General features: G+C 46.9%; 1 protein-coding gene across 2 annotated transcripts in view; it reads right to left on the bottom strand.

The window, feature by feature from the left end:
• The window catches only part of MTOR (mechanistic target of rapamycin kinase), a 135,336-nt gene that overhangs the window by 105,535 nt on the left and 8,963 nt on the right, over window positions 1-20,838 (bottom strand). For both annotated transcript variants that reach the window (XM_047870834.1, XM_047870835.1), the window contains exons 7-15: window positions 14,914-15,189; window positions 14,723-14,831; window positions 11,755-11,941; window positions 10,944-11,072; window positions 9,986-10,230; window positions 8,696-8,911; window positions 8,162-8,367; window positions 774-896; window positions 74-163 (exon numbers count right to left, since the gene is read on the bottom strand). In XM_047870834.1, the coding sequence (XP_047726790.1) occupies window positions 74-163; window positions 774-896; window positions 8,162-8,367; window positions 8,696-8,911; window positions 9,986-10,230; window positions 10,944-11,072; window positions 11,755-11,941; window positions 14,723-14,831; window positions 14,914-15,189 (1,581 nt within the window). The remainder of the gene's footprint in view (window positions 1-73; window positions 164-773; window positions 897-8,161; window positions 8,368-8,695; window positions 8,912-9,985; window positions 10,231-10,943; window positions 11,073-11,754; window positions 11,942-14,722; window positions 14,832-14,913; window positions 15,190-20,838) is intronic.

Below are 20,838 nucleotides of genomic sequence, written 5' to 3'. Positions count from 1 at the left end.
GGCCTTATTTTGATTTCCTCAGAGGCTAAACAGTATTCTTTCCATCCTGTGGAAAAGGTGGTTGTCCCCTCACCTGAGCCAACTCTCCTATTGTGGCCAAGACATTATTGATCACACCTGGGTTTGGATCAGGGTCTGGATCTTTCAGTTTCAATATTAAAGCCTATGAAAAGAAGGTATGAGAAAATGAATGCAGGACAGCATCTACCAGGACCCTTTCTTTCACATAAGTAAAGTTCACCCAAGAGACCATTTCAGTCACAGATAAATTACTTCTAGGCTTTACAAATCCAGGATTTCTCTGGAATGTGGATTCTAAAACGTTTCTGAGCCCAGTCTGACATACGAGAGAGCTGGGAAGTGCCATGATTGAAAAACGTTTCCCATGCCTCCTCAAATGATACCTGTGTGATCATCTGCCCAGACGCACGTAAGTTCTGAAAGATTTCACATGCCTCTAAACGCATTCAGATTTTAAAGCTCATTTTTTCTTCATTTTGAAGGAACAATTTTATGCCACTATTTACCTACTTCTTTCCAGGCACATTTGATGATGTGCTGGAAGCATCATTTCTTATCTCTTATAAAGAGAGCCCTTTCCTGCAATTGGTGGGATTTTTGTAGTTCTTTCGCTGAGAAGGGCCTGATGTGGCCCTTGTCCCCGAGCCTGGGGCCAAAGAACTTCTCTACTGAAACACTCCCATCGTCCCGAATGAGCTGACATAAGATCACCTGGCGAGAAAGTGCCAGTCTCTCTAGCTATTGTGGGTTACCTTCAGGATGGGCTCCATGTAGGGGCGGATGAGCCGGGGGGCATTGGAGACCAAGTGGCCCAGCATGCGGGCACTCTGTTCTTTGATTCTCCCAATGCCGCTGTGCTCCAGCTCTGTCAAAATCTGGAGGGAAGAAAGGTCCGTATGATAGAGGAAATTCTAGAGAGGAACGGTGTGTCAAAGGGGAAAGGTGGCAGGGAACCAGAGGAAGGAACCAGAACTCCATTACGGATCAAGTGGTTGCTAGATATTCCACAAAGGCAAACAGTGGGACACAGCAGTGGTGGGAAGAGAGATGGTCTGAAACCAGTCCCAGCTCCCACGGTCCCACGATCGTCCCCGAGCGGAGCTGTGACAGTGCAGCACAGTCACAGGAGACTGGGAAAACCACCAGGGACAGTATGAGCAGGGGTCTGCAGAAATAAGGATTGAAGTGGGGCATCTGGGTGATTCAGGTGGTTGAGCATCCAACTTTGGCTCAGGTCATAATCTTGCAGTTCGTAGGTTCGAGCCCTACAGTGATCCTCTGTCTCCTTTTCTCTCTGTCCCTCCCCTGCTCACACTTTATTTCCCTCTCTCCCTCAAAAATAAATAAACATGAGAGAGAGAGAGAGAGAGAGAGAGAGAGAGAGAGAGAGAGAGAAAGAAATAAGGTATGAAGGAAGGGCTCTCTTTGAGAAAAATCTCCATCCAGACAGCAAATCACTAAGAGGGCTTATAACTAATGACAAAAGAATCTAAGAACAGTCAGAATAGCTATGATGTTGAAAGAAATATTAGTACTCAGTAGTGGTTTCAGGCACATCTAAACCCCAACAGTGAGGGATTATATCAATAGATTCCCCTTGGACCTTTATGAACAGAAATAACATGTTTGTTCTGACATCCTTAAAACACCTGCAAATCAGCACGTTCTACTCATAGTGACTTCACAGAAACAACTTAATATAGACAGACTTCTGGTGAGCTGAAGTTGCCAGAAGGAAATCTCTGAACCATGAGAACAGTGCATGTTAACTCAGCTACCCAGAGGAGGAGTCTACAATTTCACATTATATCTTGTCTCCGGTTATTGATTTAATAATCCTGACTTTCTGGATCCCCCTGGCAGCCTGTTTTTCCCCTGTCACAGCAGACAGCTGTGAGAGAGGATGGACAGGGATGCTGAGAAAGGACCCACATGAGCAAGGAGACGCAGGAGGGGAGAAAATGCGTGCCCGTGAGGAGAGCACAACTCTCGGGGGCGGCAAGGGCCACTTCAAAGATCCCCGATTCATTTCCAGAGCCAGAGAGCATTGCTGTGCCCCCACAACAATACCCAATGCCCTCTCTGGTGATCAAGGCATCAGAAAAAGGCCAAAGCACATTTAGGTAATGTCCCTTATTATCAAGGCATGAAAATGTCCAATTCACCTTGGGAAGGTCTGTATATGCATTTGAAAACAATTAGAAATTTTGGTGTTACCAGGGCTGAGCTCAGTACATGGTAAATTCATTCAATAGTGCTTCACATTCCAGTATCAGAAAAATGAGATAGCTTATTGTAACCTTCCAGAAGACACAGGCCATGCCTGGCTTGTTCATTAATAGGTTTCCAGCACCCAGCAGGACCTGAAACATAGCAGGTGCTCAAAACATCTACTGACTGAACATACTGATATTCTCATTAGGAGATATTTCTGTTTCAAGCTTCTTTAGCAGGATTTGGGCTGGTAGGTTCAACAATGATTTCTTTTCCTTCCTCAAACCTTAGAGATTTTATATATATATATATATGTATACACACACACACACACACACACACACACACACACATATATAATTTTTTTTAAATGTTTATTTTTGAGAGAGAGACAGAGTGTGAGCAGGGGAGTGGCAGAGAGAGAGGGAGACACAGAATCTAAAGCAGACTTCAGGCTCTGAGCTGTCAGCACAGAGCCCGACGCAGGGCTCGAACTCATAGACTGTGAGATCATGACCTGAGCTGAAGTCAGACACTTAACCGACTGAGCCACCCAGGCGCCCCAGGTATATTTTTTTATTGTTTATTTTAATTTATTTTGAGAGAGAGACAGAGAGCATGAGCGGAAGAGGGACAGAGAGAGACACACAGAATCTGAAGCAGGATCCAGGCTTTGAGCTGTCAGTACAGAGCCTGACATGGGGCTCGAACCCACGAACCGCAAGATCATGGCCTGAGCTGAAACTGGACGCTTAACCAACTGAGCCACCCAGGTGCCCCGTAAAACCTTAGGTATTTTAAAAAGACTTAAAGTGATGGACACTCCTCACACAGGGCAGCAGTTGAAGAAATAAACCATTAGGCTAAACACAGAAGTGCCGGCAGCATATTGATGGATCTTGTTTTTTTAATCCATTCTGCTACCCTATGTCTCATTTGAGACCCAAGGACACCTGCAGATTGAAAGTGAGGGCATGAAGAACCATCTATCATGCTAACAGAAGTCAAAAGAAAGCCAAAGTAGCCATACTTATATCAGACAAACCATATTTTAAAACAAAGACTGTAACAAGAGATGAACAAGGGCATTATTATCATAATTAAGGGATCTATCCATCAAGAAGATCTAACAATTGTAAATATTTATGTCGCCAACTTGGAAGCACCCAAACATATAAATCAATTAATCACACATGTAAACAAACTCATTAATAATCATACCATTATAGAAGTCTTTAATACCCTACTTACAGCAGTGGATAAGTCAACCAAGCAGAGAATCAACAAGGAAACAATGGCTTTGAATGACACACTGGACCAGATGGACTCATATTCAGAACATTTTGTCCTAAAGCAGCAGAATACACATTCTTCTCGAGTACACATGGAACATTCTCCAGAACAGATCACATACTAGGTCACAAATCAGCCCTCAAGAGGTACAAGAAGACTGAGATCACACCATGCATATTTTCAGATCACAACACTATGAAACTTGAAATCAACCACCAGGAAAAATTTGGAAAGCCCTCAAATACATGGAGGTTAAAGAACATCCTACTAAAGAATGGGTTAACCAGGAAGTTAAAGACGAAATTACAAAATACACGGAAGCAAATGAAAATGAAAACACGACAGTCCAAACCCTTTGGGATGCAGCAAAGGCAGCCCTAAGAGGGAAGGAAAGACATTGCCATTCAGACCTATCTCAAAAGCAAGAAAGGTCCCAAATACACAGCCTGACCTTACACCTAAAGGAGCTAGAAAAGGAGCAGCAAGTAAAGCCCAAAGCCAGCAGCAGAAGAAAAATAATAAAAATGAGAGCAGTAAGTGATATAGAAACAAAAAACCACAGGAGAACAGATCAACAGAACTAAAACCTGGTTTTTTGAAAGGATAAACAAAACTGATAACCCCCTAGTGAGACTACTCAAAAAAGAGGACCCAAATAGATAAATAAAATCACGAATGAAAGAGGAGAGATCACGACCGACACCACAGAAATACAAACAATTATAAGAGAATATTACGAAAAATTATATGACAACAAACTGGACAATCTGGAAGGGATGGACAAATTCCTTAACACTCACACACTACCAAGACGCAAACAGGAAGAAATAGAAAATTTGAACAGGCCCATAACCAGCAAAGAAATTGAATCAGTTATCAAAAATCTCCCAAGAAACAAGAGTCCTGGGCCAGATGGCTTCTCAGGGGAATTCTACCAGACATTTAAGGCAGAGTTAATACCTACTCTTCTCAAACTGTCCCAAAAAATAGAAATGGAAGGAAAGCTTCCTAACTTATTCTATGAAGCCAGCATTACCTTGATCCCAAAGCCAGAGACCTCACTGAAAAGGAGAATTACAGGCCAATATCCCTGATGAACATGGGTGAAAAAATTCTCAACAAGATATTAGTAAATCGAACTCAACAGTACATTGAAAGAACTATTTACCATGATTAAGTGGGATTTATTCCTGGGCTGCAGGACTGCTTTAATACTCATAAATCAATCAATGTGATACACCATGTTAATAAAAGAAAGGATAAGAACCATATGATCTTTTCAATAGATGCAGAAAAGGCATTTGACAAAATACAGCACCCTTTCTTGATAAAAACCCTTAAGAAAGTAGGGGTCGAAGGAACATAAGTCATCATAAAAGCCATATATGAAAGACTCACAGCTAATATCGTCCTCAATGGGGAAAAACTGAGGGCTCTCCTGCCAAGGTCAGGAACACGACAGGGACGTCCACTCTCACCACTGTTGTTCAACACCGTGCCAGAAGCCCTAGCCTCAGCAATCAGACAACAAGAAGAAATAAAAGGCATACAAATTGCCAAAGAAGACGTCAAACTTTCACTCTTCGCAGATGACATGATACCCTAACGTGGAAAACCCAAAAGAGTCTACCAAAATACTACTAGAACTGATACATGAATTCAGCAAAGTCGCAGCATATAAAAACCAACGTACAGAAATTGGTTGCACTTCTATACAACACAACAAAGCAGCAGAAAAAGAAATCCAGGAATCGATCCCATTTACAATAGCACCAAAAATACCGATAAGATACCTAGGAATAACCAAGGAGGTAAAAGGCCTGTATGCTGAAAACTATAGAAAGCTTATGAAAGAAACTGAAGAAGACGCCAAGAGATGAAAACACATTCCATGCTCACGGACTGGAAAAACAAATATTGTTGAGATGCGTATGCTACTGAAAGCAATCTACATATTTAACACAATTCCTATCAAAATAATACCAGCATTTTTCACAGAACTAGAACCAACAATCCTAAAATTTGTATGGAACCAGAAAAGACTCCGAACAGCCAAAGTAACGTTGCAAAAGAAAACCAAAGCTGGAGGCATCACAACCCCGGACTTCAAGGAGCATTACAAAGCTGCAATCATCGAGACGGTATGGTACTGGCACACAAAGAGACACACAGATCAGTGGAACAGAATGCAGAACCCAGATATGGACCCACAAACGTATGGCCAACTAATCTTCAGCAAAGCAGGAAACAGTATCCAGTGGAAAACAGACGGTCTCTTCAGTAAACGGTGCTGGGAAAACCGGACGACGACATGCAGAAGAATGAACCTGGACCACTTTCTTACACCAGACACACAAACTCAAAATGGATGAAAGACCTAAATGTGACATAAGAAACCATAAACATCCTACAGGAGAAAATAGGCAGCAACCTCTTTGACCTTGGCTGCAGCAACTTCTTACTAGACATGTCTCCAGAGGCAAGGGAAATAAAAGCAAAAATGAACTATTGGGACCTCATCAAGATAAAAAGCTTCTGCACGGTGAAAGAAACAGTCAACAAAACTAAAAGGCAACGGATGGAATGGGAGAAGATATTTGCAAATGCCATATCAGATAAAGGGCTACTATCCAAAATTGATAAAGAACTTAATCAAACTCAACGCCCAAAAAACAAATAATCCAGTGAAGAAATGGGCAGAAGACATGAACAGACACTTGTCCAAAGACATCCAGATGGCCAACAGACAACTGAAAAGATGCTCAACATTACTCATCATCAGGAAAATACAAATCAAAACCACAACGAGATACCACCTCACACTTGTCAGAATGGCTAACGTTAACAACTCAGGAAACAACAGATGTTGGCGAGGATCCGGAGAGAGGGGAACCCTTTTGCACTGTTGGTGGGAACACAAACTGGTGCAGCAACTCTGGAAAACAGTATGGAGGTTCCTCAAAAAATTAAAAATAGAACTACCCTGCGACCCAGCAATTGCACTACTAGGTATTTATCCAAAGGATACAAAGACGCTGATTCAAAGGGGCACATGCGCCCCGATGTTTATAGCAGCACTATCAGTAACAGCCAAAGTATGAAAAAAGCCCAAATGTCCATCAAGTGACGAATGGATAAAGAAAATGGGGAGAATGTGTGACCGCGTGCACACGCACACACACACACGCACTGGAATGCTACTCGACAATCAAAAAGAATGAAATCTTGCCATTTGCGACCACATGGATGGAACTAGAATGTGTTATGCTAAGTGAAATAAGTCAGTCACAGGAAGACAAATATATGATTTCACTTATATGTGGATGAACATAAGGGAAGGGAAGGGAAGGAAAATTAAGATAAATACAAAGAGGGAGGGAAACCATAAGAGACTCTTAAATGCTGGAGGGGAGGTGGTAGGGGGATGGGCTAAATGGGTGATGGGCACTAAGGAGGGCACTTCTTGGGATGAGCACTGAGTGTCATATGGAGGTGATGAATCACTGGCTTCTACTCCTGAAACCAATACCACATTTTATGTTATCTAACTTGAATTTAAATAAATTAAAAATAAAAATAAAAACAGAAGTACCAACATAATATAATCCTCTAATTTGTTGACTGATATAACTTACACTCACTTTAGCTAGGACAGACCGTGAATACATGACATTTGTTTAGGATGAAAGTTACACGTTAATGGTTTTTCTGTGTTTAAGTTTTTACGTGTTAGGAAAAGTATCTGTTTCGAAAGAAACCATGGGAGATTCAGGAAGCAGAGGGGGGCGTAGGGACAAGGTGGAGTCAGGGGACAGGAAAGGACCGGGCGAGCCACACTGAGACCCAGAAGAGGTGGGTGGAAATCACTCAAGGCAAGAAGGACTGGACCATGGGCCCCTAACCAGGAGGCCAGAGAGTTTATGAGGCTACGTGGAGACAAAAACTGAGGAGTCAGGTTTTAGCAGGAATTGCAAATCCTGGGGCACCAGGCTGGCTCAGTCGGTGGAGCATGCGACTCTTGACCTCGGGGTTGTGAGTTCAAGCTCCACACCGGGCCCACTTAAAAAAAAAAAAAAAAAAAGTCCCAATAGATGGAGCAGCAAGGCCAACCTAAATCTACCTCTGGCTCCAGTCCAGCAGCTTGGCTTGGCATCTGACGTTATTTAAGAACGAAAGCCACGGACCACAGGCCGGGGGCAACGACTATGAGAAGCAGAGTTGGAACCACTGTCATCCTGGGCCTCTGTGCCTGACCTGGTGGGAGCAGGAGAGCAGGGGGACAGAGAGGTGCTAGCAAAACTGACACCATCGGCAGCAGACTGAGCCAAACGTGCCAAGAAGCGGGATCTCCGGTGACTTGCCAGGAAGAAGAAAAGAGCTGCCTGCAGACGAGGTTCGCCGGGGATAAGAGGCCCCTGGAGTCGTGCCGCTGGGGGTAAGAGGCTCATGAGGCGATCAGCCCTGAACTGTAACTGCCAAGCTGGGAAAACAGGGACTCTTGGAGCCAAATGTGGCTTTTACCAGGCATCTTGATCTTTCTCCCCTTCCTTGTCCTCATCTCTCTTTCCCCAAATGGCTCTCACAATGACAGTCCCTTCCAGACTGCCACTAGGTGTGACTGTCACCCCATTACCTGGATGAGCATCTTGCGCAGGAAGGGCATGACGAAGGCCGGGTTCATGCTACTGAGCCGGCCCACCGTGCAGATGGCCAGCTCCCGGATCTCAAACACCTGGTCGTTCAGGGCCACAAACAGGGCCTGCAAGTTCTCTGCCTGGGCCAGGTGTGCATCAAAGCGCTCATCCAGAGATGCCAAGACGCAGTAGCGGATGTCGGGGTCTGCAAGAGCAATCGAGCCTTGGAATGCCTCTTCAATGCCGTCATCCTCTGGTCCTTTCCCAGTTTCCGCCCCCGCTGCCCCCGGCCTCGTGAGAGGCTGCCACTTACCCTTCTCTCGTCTAACCTGTCATTCTTTGCTCACAGGAGCAAAGACAACAGGATTAAAGACAGATGGTTTTACGCCACCTGGCTGGAGTAGCCAAGCCTAATGCTTTGGCAGAGAAAGAGCCGGCCATCACCTCCCTGAGGGCACGCCATGAAACTGGCTAATTCCCGGTGCCCCGAGTGTCCAAACTCCCCCAGACTGCTCCTGTCTCATGAACCTCACCAGGATCTGTGATCCCGACCACGAGCAGTTTGCTGAGCACGTCTGCCACCACTTGCACCGCAGTTTGGCTAACGACGTGCGCGTGGCCGCTGATGAGGTGGACGGAGGGCGTGAGCAGGCGGGAGCAGGTGCGGGCGGCTTCCATGCGGATCTCCTTGTGCTCGCTGTTTAGGAAATGATCCGCACAGTGGCGGACAAACTGGGTCAGAGAGTGGCCTGGATACAAAGGCAGAGAGAAGACAAAATAAACACCGCTGCTCTGGACAGCAGGCCTACAACTTGCTGGCTGCGTTTTTCATTTCATGGCGATGAATTCAGTTTTCAACAAGACATTGACCCAGAACTCTTCTCTTAAAAAGGTAACAAGTGGGTTTCGAATCAGCAGAGGCAGAAGGGAAGCAGAGGAGCTGGGAGACAGAAAAAGGGCATTCCCCCCACCCACCCCCCCATCCTAATCTTTTCTTTATTCCCTTCAAAGGATGAATTATTTCGTTTTATTCTGACCCAAACCTTTCTTTATGTTCCCAGAGAGTAAAACAATTCTTGATCAAATTTACCTTGTCTATTTTAGTTCCCAGATTTGAATAGCAAAAGAGAGTCTGATGTTGGCTGGGTGTAAATATAGCTACTTTCTATTCATTAGAAATATATTATGCTGGGTGTTAATCAAGGCAAGTGAAGGAGCTACAGGAGGGAAACCACAGATGGCTGTAAGCATTCAGACCGCACATTTAGGCTTTTTGTACTTGCTTGTTTCCCTGTAGTCTTGAGCAACCACCTACATGATCTTAAATTTCAAAAGTATCCCTTTTTCTCTCCTGAAACAGATCTCCCTAGGGGCATTAATGTGGGTTTATCTGCAGCTTAGAACTCTAAACCGAACTACACAGGACGCCACAGCTGAAAATCATACTGCCGTAGGAACGGAAACACCTTAAAGCCTCTGGCTTAGACATTTTAAAGCATTAAACGCCATCTCCGCTTCATGGATGTGGGGGGATGGGGTGGGGCTCCATCTCTGACTTTCTCGTCTCTCTGAAGCATTCAATCCTTGGATCAATGCAGAATTTCCCTGAACACCATCTGCCCCCAAACTCAGGGTGGGACAGAGAAACAAAGAGCACGAATTAACAAAGCATGCGAAGAGCCCAGAAGGCTGAGCCGCTACCCGATCAGCTACCTGGTCTCCAGATCCCCAGCCAAGACCCGGCAATGCTAGGCGCCCTTGTTCCTTCCTCGGGGTTCCCAGCAACACTCCGTGTCTTGGTAAGAGCTGGGGCAATTTCTTACCTTCAAACTCAAAGCTGCCGAGAGTTCGCAGGGCAAGAGTAATGCTGCCCACGTCGCTGGCCTCAGGGAGGGCTGTGAGGCCAGGGGAAGCCAGCTGATGGGCCAGGCCCTTGGGCATGCCCGGGTGCCGGAGGGGTTTGTGCATAAGGACCAGGGACAGCATCTTCAGTAGCCCATCCTGGATGTCCTTCTTCAGCTGTGGAATCTGACGGCTCAGGTCGTACAGCACAGCAGTGAGGGCAGGGCTGAGGGGAAGGAAACCAGGCGTGTATGGTGCTGGACAAGACATCTGTCTGTTCTTGAGAAGAAACAGCCCTTCTCGTCCAGCAGGGGGTTAGGCCCATCACCGCTTGGTCTTTAAAGTAGAAAGGATACTACAAACTAGGATAAATGACCGGAACTCTGTTGGCCTGGTCAGAGGTTTCAGATCAATCTACGAATTTCTGGTCTTTGCCAGAGAGGAACTTGCTTAATATAATTTAGCCACTGCAGAAGACCAAGTCTCGATTAAAAATCTGGGAAGCAAACGGAGAGCAGTGTCCTTATTTTACAGAGAAAGAGAACTAATGCAAGGAAAGCCAGGCCATTTCCCAACGACAACATAAATAGCTGCAAACATCGGTCAGGCACTTCTTATACACAAAGTCGTGTGCCGAGAGTGGCTATTTCATGAACTCCTTCACTTAACCTCCATGACAACCCCAGACAACAGGAGCTGCTATTGTGCCCCCTTTTCAGGTGAGAAAATGGAGGCTCGGAGAAGTTAAGTAACCGGGTCAGGATCACACAGCTAACTAGAGATGAAACCAGGATTCAAAACTAGCCCATGTTTAGCGCGAGCTGTCCCGCCTACCCAATCTCACACGCAAACACCCACGCCTCGCTTTCAGCACCACCCCGAAACCGCGGTTCGAGTCTCATGCTCCCCGAGACGGGAGCTCAGGTTTCCGACACCCACCTCAGTCCCACTGCCAGCATGGGCTCCAGCAGCTCCTTGATATCCTGCTGGATGCCTGGCCCCATTGCCCGGGCCAGCATGCTGATGCAGGTGAACACTGTGGCATCCACCTGCATTGCCTTCTGTCTCCTGCAGAGGACCGAAAGAGTGAGTGAGTGGCCACTTAAGACACAATGACATTCTGTGATGCCCCACCTCAAAATCGCCTTGGGGCGAGGAGGGCAGGTTACCCAGGCAGGGCCACGACTCGCTGGTGTGCCGGTCATCTCCTGCCCAATTCTAGGGGGCCCACCACACCCTAGTCACCACACATTTGGATCTACCACAGCCCAGCAGATGGCAGTCACGTGTCTTGAGGAAGGGGCCCCTTTCCTGAATTGGCACAAAAGGCACCATGTGGCTTAGCGCGGTGTTGGCCAAGGTACCTATTTAGGAAGCGAACTGAACAATGTGTACATCAGGGACCAGGGTGCAGAGCACAGCCACCAGACGGAAAGAAATTCTCCCTGCAACGAGAAGGCTGGGCTCTAGAATGGGGAGGCTTATCCCTTCACCAGGCCAATCTACTTATACATACATATATACATATGCGCGCGCGCACACACACACACACACACACACACACATGTATATCACTTAGTTTGAAAAAGGTTGGAACTCAACTGAGGAAGGGTTGTTCTTTGTATGACTTGCTACACCCTGGTGGTTAATGATGCAGAGAATGGGCTTGAGCTCCATGGAAACTGGGATAGAGCATCCTTCCTCCCCAACCAAATGGGGCGGAGGGTGAAATCCTAATAGAGACACTTACTTATGGGCAAAGTCCTTTGGGGGTAGGGCTGCTCGGATGATGTCCAGCACACGAGGCAAATAGACCTTGAACTCAGATCTCACAGCCACAGAAAGGAGCCCCAGGGCTTGGAAGGCTGCTGTCCGTTCCTTCTCCTTCTTGACACAGCTCAAGACGTGGTTCATGGTATCTTGGAGGTACTGGGTATCTGATCACAAAAAAGACAAGGCATATGGCTCAAGGTCAGGGTTGGTGTATGTACCAAAGGTCAGAGTTCCTATAAAACACTTACATTTAGGAATAAATTAAGACAGCCGCCTGGAAAGATGTAAAGAAGAATTTAGAGGATGTATTAACCAGTCTTGATAATCGCTTGCTAATCACTCCTCAGATACATCTTTTGGAAATATTAGAAATGTAAGATTTTTTTTTTCCCCTTTAATTAAAAAAAAAAAAAAAACCCACCCAAAACTTAAAGAGCCTCTGAAACAATAACATGGCACGATCGTCCCCATTAGTGCTATATTTTGAGGGAACGACTACATGCTCTTACGAAGTATATGTTAAATCTTGCTTAAAAACAAAGAGAATCATCTAAACGATTTTATATTATGTTGAAATTTAAAGTACTGTTGGATACTGTTTGCAATAAACAGGCCATTCTATTCAGCTTAGGCCTGGAAATCACTTTGCTATTACCCAGAGATTTCTGTTATAGTTATATTTAATAGAACAAGATTTAGTCTGTAATTTGGGAAGCCACAAGTGTATTTTCATTAAGTTTACATCAGCCAATGTGCACGGGTAGGCGATTCTCGGGCAATTTAAGCCAAAGTGTTATTACTCCTCTGAAGGTTGGAATTTCCTGATTTTTGCCTCTCTTTCTTCCCTTCCATCTTGCTGGCCTCAAGTCCGTGCACCCGCAGAATATACACGGCAGCAGAGAAGGCAAGACCGCACATCCATTAGAAAGTGAGGGGTGCTGAGGGCCACAGCTCATTTAGGAGGCAGTGAACTGAAGTCCCAGACAGCACATATGCCTCCCTGCATTTATTCTGACGAGAAAGATCTTCTCTCGTGGCTCTCGTGGTCAAATGACACCGAAGCATGCTGGGGCTTGAAAATCACATCACGTCAGCCAGGAAGACGGGACTTCTGGACGGGAACAGCATTTCAGCAGGAAGGGAGCTTAAATCAAGAGGGTGATTTCCTTTGCCAGATTTAGCACCCTAAGAGATTAAGGGATCTGATATTGTGAGAGAGCCCAGCCCAATCTTAGGGCATTTTTGATAGGTCCAGAGCTTCTGTCATTAGGAAGTTTAAGCGGCGACGTCCAAACTGTAAGCTCTAAAGATGTGGCACTTTCCCAATGAGGCTCCATGGATGGAGGCTGCCCAGGCTGAACATCAACGACACGCTTTAGTATATTATTTAATAAAACAACAAAAACCCACATCAAAAGAATAAACCTAGGGGCCCTCTGAGCCTCTGTATCCTGCTGCTAGGCGGTCCTTTGAACTTACTGGGGTAACTGCTTCCACAACATGACAGACTTTGATCAAATTTGGCCTAGTTATTACTTTCTTTTGAACCAGAGACTTTCACACCACAATTATTTAAAGCTCTACTGAACAGGGGCATGTCTGGTCATTAAAGAAGAGAATAGCTGCTGGGTACCAGGTGGGAAAAACGGAAAACTGAAAAAAATATGGGCAATTTTCATATCATTTCTCTCTGGTTCATTGATTTTATGTGGCTAATTGTCTTGTCCTTCCTCAACACCTTCTATTCTCACACGCGGCATATTTAACACCTCACCAACTATACTTTTTTCCTATTTCATCTGGACTGGGGAGTGTGAAATGAGTCTGTGTGCTAGAGGATGGCGTCTGTGGAGGGTCAGGCTGACCTTCCACTTCCACTCCTGGCTCTCATTTGGTCCTGAACGCTTATTAAGCACAGGCGACGGGCACCACAGTGAAGTGCAAAGAGACGTTCGAGACGGCGGCTCTGCACTCAGCAAGCAGGGAGGTAAGATGAGGATATTAAGTATGAACAGGCAACCAGAGTATTATTCTAATTTTTCCCTTTACCTTACTTCTAAGATGGATCTGAGGAGGCAGAGGAGGCAGTAATAACAGAATAATGGTTTCCAATTATGGGGGCCTACTCTGTGCCAAGCATTTAGAGCAGGTGTTTAGAGCACGATTCACCTTGTGAGGCAAGGATTGTTGTTATTCCGCCTCTACGGGTCAGGAAGTGGAGGCCTGGGAAGGTCAAATAACCTGTCTGAAACCTCACGGTGAAGGACAGAAGCAGGATTCATCCCAGGAAGGACAGAAGCAGGATTCATCCCAGGTCTGACGCCAAAGTCTTTCCACAGCCGGAGGCTATCGAGGAAGGGGGAAGAGCACTTCCGGCCGGAGTAGCCCAGGAAGGCCCAAGGGAGAAGCCAGCATCTGGGCGGGGGCAGCTCTGGGAGCCGGGGATTCTTGCTGCCCAGTGAAAACAGGGCAGGAATACAGGAGCCCCCAGGCCATCATCACCGAAACCTGCCTCTGAAACTTCCAGTCCTTCCTCCCCGTGAGCGGTGAGGCAGTGGGTGACCACGCCAGGGGCAGAAGCAGGGCGGTCACCACATCCTCCCCGCCCCACAGAGGGGCTGCTGCAGAGTAGCTCAACCCAAACTGCCCTTCCTTCGGTCCCTCTGACGTCCGTCATGAACTTGTTGGCTTCCACACGCACGAAGTCGCTTGGCTCCAGGACTGCCTCTCTGCCTACACACTCTGGTCCTTCCCGTGTCGGCTGCCTCAGACACTTGTGGAAACCCTATGCCGGGCCCCACTGAAATCAGACGTGAGGCAGAGAAACCAGAGACTAGCCCCTTAGTTGTTGCTTCCAATGAGAGGCAGATGTAACTTTCTGGAATCACTTCCGTGCGATTTCCCTTAAACAGGTAATGATATGACGTGTCCACGGACATCCTCACCTGTGAAGGCAGAAGGTCGAAATGCAGCCAAGCGGGGCAACAAATTAAGGATTGTCATTTGGATCAGCGAGTTCTTGCTATTCCTGCATTTCAGCACCCACTGGCACACCTGAGACAGGAGAACACAGGGTTGGCCACGGAAAGGGAGCACGGGGCTTGGGAGAGGAGGGGGCAGGCCTCTCGCCACCTACCTGATCGAATTTCTCCTCCATCAGGTCTCTGCAACACCGGCTCTCCACCAGCGTGGACTTCGCTGGGCTGGGGGAAGCCCCGAAACCCATGAGGCCTTGGTGAGAGCTGTACCCCAGCAGTCCCACCAAGGCATTGGACTGCGGGGGCTGGCCAGCCTGGAAGCTGGTGAAGGGGGTGATGTGGCGAGGTTTCGTCCCGAAGCCCATGAGGTCTTTGCAGTACTTGTCATGGACCAGCTGCTGCTGCGTGATTTCTTCCATTTCTTCTCTCAGGCGCTGCACGTGGGGAGGGAGATGACCTTTACTCACAAGTGCCACCTGCCAAGCCCCTGTGGGGTCTACACAGCAACTCCTCTGCCCAACCCTGCAGGGGAACTATTTGCCAAGTGGAGGGAGCCCACTCTTCATCTTTAGGAGTTGGATTCCCCCAGAACCTTGCAGGGGGCCTGGTTTTGTTCTAACTTAGGCAGAAGAGCACCACCTACTGAACAACCAAGAAGCGGCAGGGGGCTGGCCGCCAAGGACCCCTCCCCTGGTTTGGGAAAGCTGAGTTGCAGACCTGAGGTCACAGCGATGAGGTCACCCTCTGGCGAGGGTGACAGGGTGACAGGGTGCTGGGAGGCCCCACGCCAGGGTCCCGTTGAGGACGTGCTACTCTCCTTGTCGCCGGAAACCCAGGTAGAAACAACTAAGGCAAGTTATTTTCTCAGAATCTGAAGAATCCCATGGGCAGCACGGACTAAATGGACTGGCTGAGAATTCACACCTATTTCCTAGCCAAACGGCTGCTTAAAAACAGTCCAAACTGAGAAGCACAGGAAACAATTTCTCAACTTGCACACTATTCTCGACACAGGTATTTTCGCTTCTCAGACATCTTCTCCACTCTCCTTGTCAAGGTCACCAAGGACTCTCAGTCTGCTAAATCGGATGCTCAATTCTCAGCCTTCACCCTATTTGCCTCGGCTACAGCATTTGATCCAACTTAATAGTCTCTCCTCTTCGAAAACTTTCTTCCCTTGGCATCTTGGATCCCGAGCTTTCCTGGGTCTCCTCTCCTCCTCACGCCGCTGGTCTCCCCGGCTTGCTCCTCACCTCCTGACCTCAGGTCCCCAGCACCCCCCTTCTCTGACGCTGGTATGCTGCTGGGGAACCTGAAATCACAGCTATGTGCTGACGGCTCCCCAGATCTGGGTCTCCGCCCAGATCCCCCCAGAACAACTCAGTTCTCTGCTCAGAAGCCCAACAGGTGTCTGAAACACGTTCAAAAGCAAACTCCTGACCTTCTACCCCAAAACGCACTGCTCCTTCTGCCTAAGTTCTCCTGACTCAGCAAACGCCACCCTAACCATCCGGTCACTCAGTACAAAAACCTGGACTCCTCTCTCCCTCACTGACCCCCAAATCTCAAATTCAAGAATCCAGCCCCTCCTTGTGCCTGCACGGTTCCCGCTAGGGTGCAAGCCGCCAAAGTCCTCTGCTACGGCTGCCGCAGTTCCTTCCCAAATAGACCTCCTGGCATCACCCCTTGCCTCGCGGATAATCCCGCTCAACACGTAGCCACAGCGATCCTTCTGAAACGTGCGTTTCAGCTAGCAGCTAACAGCTTCCCATTTCCCACACACGGTCCGTACGGTGGCTCCCGAGACCCTACACGATGTGCCCCTTACCTCATCCCAGGTCTTCCTCTGACCCCACCTCCCTCCTGTCACACGGCTCGGTCGCAGTGGTGATCTCGCTCCCGGCCAAAGGCAGCGTGCTGCCGCCATGAGGCCTTCACGCCTGCAGAGCCAGCTGTCTAGAATGCTCCCCCCAGATATGTATTTGTACGGCTTGCTGTCTTACGTCCTTCACAATTGTGCTCAAACATCACAGGACTGTGAACTGCACTGGTCCACTTATATGCGGATTTTTTTTCCCCATAAAGACAGTGCAGGGTTATAAATGTATTTTCTCTTTTTCCTATGATTTCCTTAACGCCATTTTCTTTCCTCTAGCTTACTTTATTGTAAGAATACCGTATATTCTGTGTATAACATACAAAATAGGTGTTAATTGACTGTTTATGTTATCGGTAAGGTTTCTGGTCAACAGTATGCTATTGGTAGTTAAGTTTTGGGGGAGACAAAAGTTATATGTGGATTTTCAACTGTGTGTGCGTTGGCGGCGGGGGGGGCTTGATGCCTTAACCCCCACGTGTTCAAAGGTCAATCGTATATATTTTCACTTATTTGTGTCTTGTCTCTCCCCGCTAGAATATAATGTTTTGTCCACTGCTGCATTATTCTAGCTCTGAGGACTTGGTGTAGCTGGCCCACAGTGGGTGCTCAGCTCAAACTTGTTCAATGAATGAACAATGACAAAATTATGATACCTTACATTTGGATAATTCTTTAGGATTTATAAAGTACCATCACAAGTACTATTTTTTTATTTTTTTTTTAATATTTATTTTTGAGAGAGAGAGTGCAAGCAGGGGAGGGCAGAGAGAGAGGGAGACAGAGAACCCGAAGTAGGTTCCGGGCTCCGAGCTGTCAGCACAGAGCCCGACTCTGTGGGGCTCGAACTCACGAACCACGAGACCGTGACCTGAGTGAGCTGAAGTCGGACGCTCAACCGACTGGGCCACCTAGGCGTCGCACAAGTACTATTCATTTAATCTATTTAGGTGACACTGTTCTGTTTTCCTAGGAGAAAACAAAGATCCTCGGGCTGTATGTGCTCATCCATGGGAAGCCCCATGTTATAGTTAGACGGGAAATCTCTGAGGGCTATCATTTATGGAATGCCTATTCTATCAGATAATGTGTTAGGCACTTCGTGTAGATGGCCCACCCTTGATCAACGTAGAGGTTAGGGGCACAGACACCCTGTGAGGTCAAAACTCCATGTGTAACTTTTGACTCCCCCCAAACTTAACTGCTAGTAGCCTTCTGTTAACTGGAAATCTTACTGATAATAAGAACAGTTAATCAGCACATACTTTGTGTATGGATTACACACCGTATTCTTACCACGAAGAAAGCTAGAGAGAAGAAAATGTTATTAAGAGAATCACGAGGAAGAGAAAAATCTATTTACAGCCCCGTCCTGTATTTCTCTATACTGTAAGTTTATGTTGTCTGTTTATGAGATGAATCATCTGTCAGCACCCACGTGACCATTATCTCCTATGAAGCAGAACAATGTGGATGTTACATGCATTACTAACACCGGATAGCAAAATGAAAAGATGTGAGAAAGAAATTCGTGTTTACTTATAGGTATAATGATTCAGGCACTAATAATGAAGCAGCAGCAATAAGACTACATCACGGTAGCTTAGTGTAATCAATACGATTGCTTCATGGTAGCCTCGCCTATGCTCTGACGAATGAGTCGTTACCAAGTTTTTATGGTGCACAGTATTACAGTCATGTTCACATTACAGTGCTGGAAACGCTGATACATTTTTTTAAAAACCACGTACCTGTGATAGGTTGATACACACTTTCTCCAATTACCAGAGAGAGACACGCACTCTACTGTATGGTGACGTAATTCTTTGAAAGTAAAGTTATAAAACAGTAAGAAAACCAACATGCTATTAACTTCACAGTAAATCTCACTCACCTAACGCCCACACGGGAATAGGCGGTCCACTGCCACACAAGTCTTGCACACGACGTCTGACACGATGAATGGTCAGGCGATCAGGATACAAAAACATCTCGTACCGTTCTTGCCATACGGTCAATAGATTGTCACACGAAGACCCACAGAGTTCATCAACTGTATGGCACGATGATGATTTACCGTTCACTAAATGGGAGTGGCTCATCGTAAGGGTCCTTATCCTGGTTAGTCTCCTGGTGAGTAGGCTAAAGCAGAGGAGGGGTCGGCTTGAGGCCTCAGGGGTGGCAGAAGGGGAAGGGGAGGCTGGAGACACGGTGCAGCGCTCTGTGTAACTTTACAGAAATACGTTGTAATTTGTCTGACTTCTTTGCTTTTCCATTTCTCTAACAATGTTGTTGTTTTTTTTTTAACGTTTGTTTATTTATTTTGAGAAGGGCAGGGGAGGGGCAGAGAGAGGAGAGAGAGAATCCCAAGCTCTATGCTGACAGCACAGAGCCTGACGTGAGGCTCGATCTCACGAACTGTGATGACCTGAGCTGAAATCAAGAGTCGGACGCTCAACCGACTGAGCCACCCAGGCGCCTTCTCTAACGGTGTTTTTATACGGTACCAATCTTTCTTCCACTGTCTCCTTCAGTTTCAGTACCCGTATCAGAAAAAGATCCAGGTCATAAAAGAAGTCACAAGCAGTCTTGAGTAACTCGAACCCTTCTGCCGGACTGCAGTGTCAATCGGTTTCCTGGCACCGTTTCCCTGAGGTCTTCGTCGTCCGGCACTGGTTCGGAAACGCTCGTCTCCCTCAAGCCGTCTTCTGTTAATTCCTCTGGTGTGGTGTCTGTTAGCTCTTGAATTTCTCCAAGATCCATATCACCTTTCAGCGCCCATCTTTTGGGCCACCTCCATGTTCTTTCACTCTCTTTCATGGTTTCCTTGATCGGCTTTGTCCTAAGTCCTGTGAAGTCATGCGCGACATCTGGCCACAGTTCTCTCCGGCAGGAATTTACTGGTCCAGGCTTGACGGCATTTGTGGCTTCTTCTACAACCAAAATGGATTTTCAGCGACGGAATCCTTCTAGACTTTCTATCAGGGTTCTCTTCAAAGTGTTGACAATCCTTTTCATAAAGTACCATGTGTAACGAGCCTTAGAGGTCATGACCCTGATCCAGAAGCTGAAATAGAGATGTTGTGTTTGGGGGCAGTCAACCCCTTCGATGCCTCTAGTATTGAACTCATGGGGTTCTGGGTGGCCAGGGGCATTGTCTCATATGGCAAGAACCGTACAAGGCGACGCTTTACCGGCAAGGTCCTTCTTTTTTTTTTTTTTAATTTTTTTTTTCAACGTTTATTTATTTTTTGGACAGAGAGAGACAGAGCATGAACGGGGGGAGGGGCAGAGAGAGAGGGAGACACAGAATCGGAAACAGGCTCCAGGCTCTGAGCCATCAGCCCAGAGCCTGACGCGGGGCTCGAACTCACAGACCGTGAGATCGTGACCTGGCTGAAGTCGGACGCTTAACCGACTGCGCCACCCAGGCGCCCCGGCAAGGTCCTTCTTGACTTCAGAGACAAAGCATCAAGGGAACCAATCCAGAAAAAGGGCTCTTGTGTCTAGACCTTCTTGTTTTACAAACAGAAGACTGGCAGCTGGTGTTTACCTCTTCCCTTCAAAGCTCCAGGGCTAGCGGCTTTATAGATAAGGGCCGTCCTGATTGTAAACTGGACCGTATTGCACAATGGCAGGATTATCCTGCCCCTTCCTGCCTCAAATCCTGGTGCTCGCTTCTCTTCCTAATAAATGTCCTCTGTGGCATTTTTTTTCCAGAGCAGGGCACTTTCGTCTGCATTAAAAACACGTTCAGGCAGATACCCTTTCTCCTCAGTGATTTTCTTTTACAGCCTCTGGGAACTCATCTACTGCCTCTCGGTCAGGAGAAGCTACTTCTGTTATCTTGACTTTTTTTTTTTTAAGTCAAACCTGTTTCCAAACTCATCAAACCATCTTTTGCTGGCATCCGATTCTCCGGTGCTAGGTCCTTCACCTTCCATTCGCTCTACGTTGTCATATAATGACTTTGCTTTTTCTCAAATCACATTAGAGTCTTTAAGTATGCCTTCCTTAAGGCAATCCTGCACCCACATAAAAGCTACATTTACCATATGCGATCAAAAGATACTTCACAAGGGGACCTGGGTGGCTCAGTCGGTTAAGCGTCCGACTTCGGCTCAGGTCATGATCTCGCGGTCTGTGGGTTCGAGCCCCGCGTCGGGCTCTGTGCTGACAGCTCGGAGTCTGGAGCCTGCTTTGGACT

This window comes from Prionailurus viverrinus, chromosome C1 (assembly GCF_022837055.1).
Source record: "Prionailurus viverrinus isolate Anna chromosome C1, UM_Priviv_1.0, whole genome shotgun sequence".
NCBI classification, from domain to species: domain Eukaryota; kingdom Metazoa; phylum Chordata; class Mammalia; order Carnivora; family Felidae; genus Prionailurus; species Prionailurus viverrinus.
Note: the sequence above shows the minus strand (reverse complement) of the source record. Positions and strands in the feature narration are given on the sequence as shown.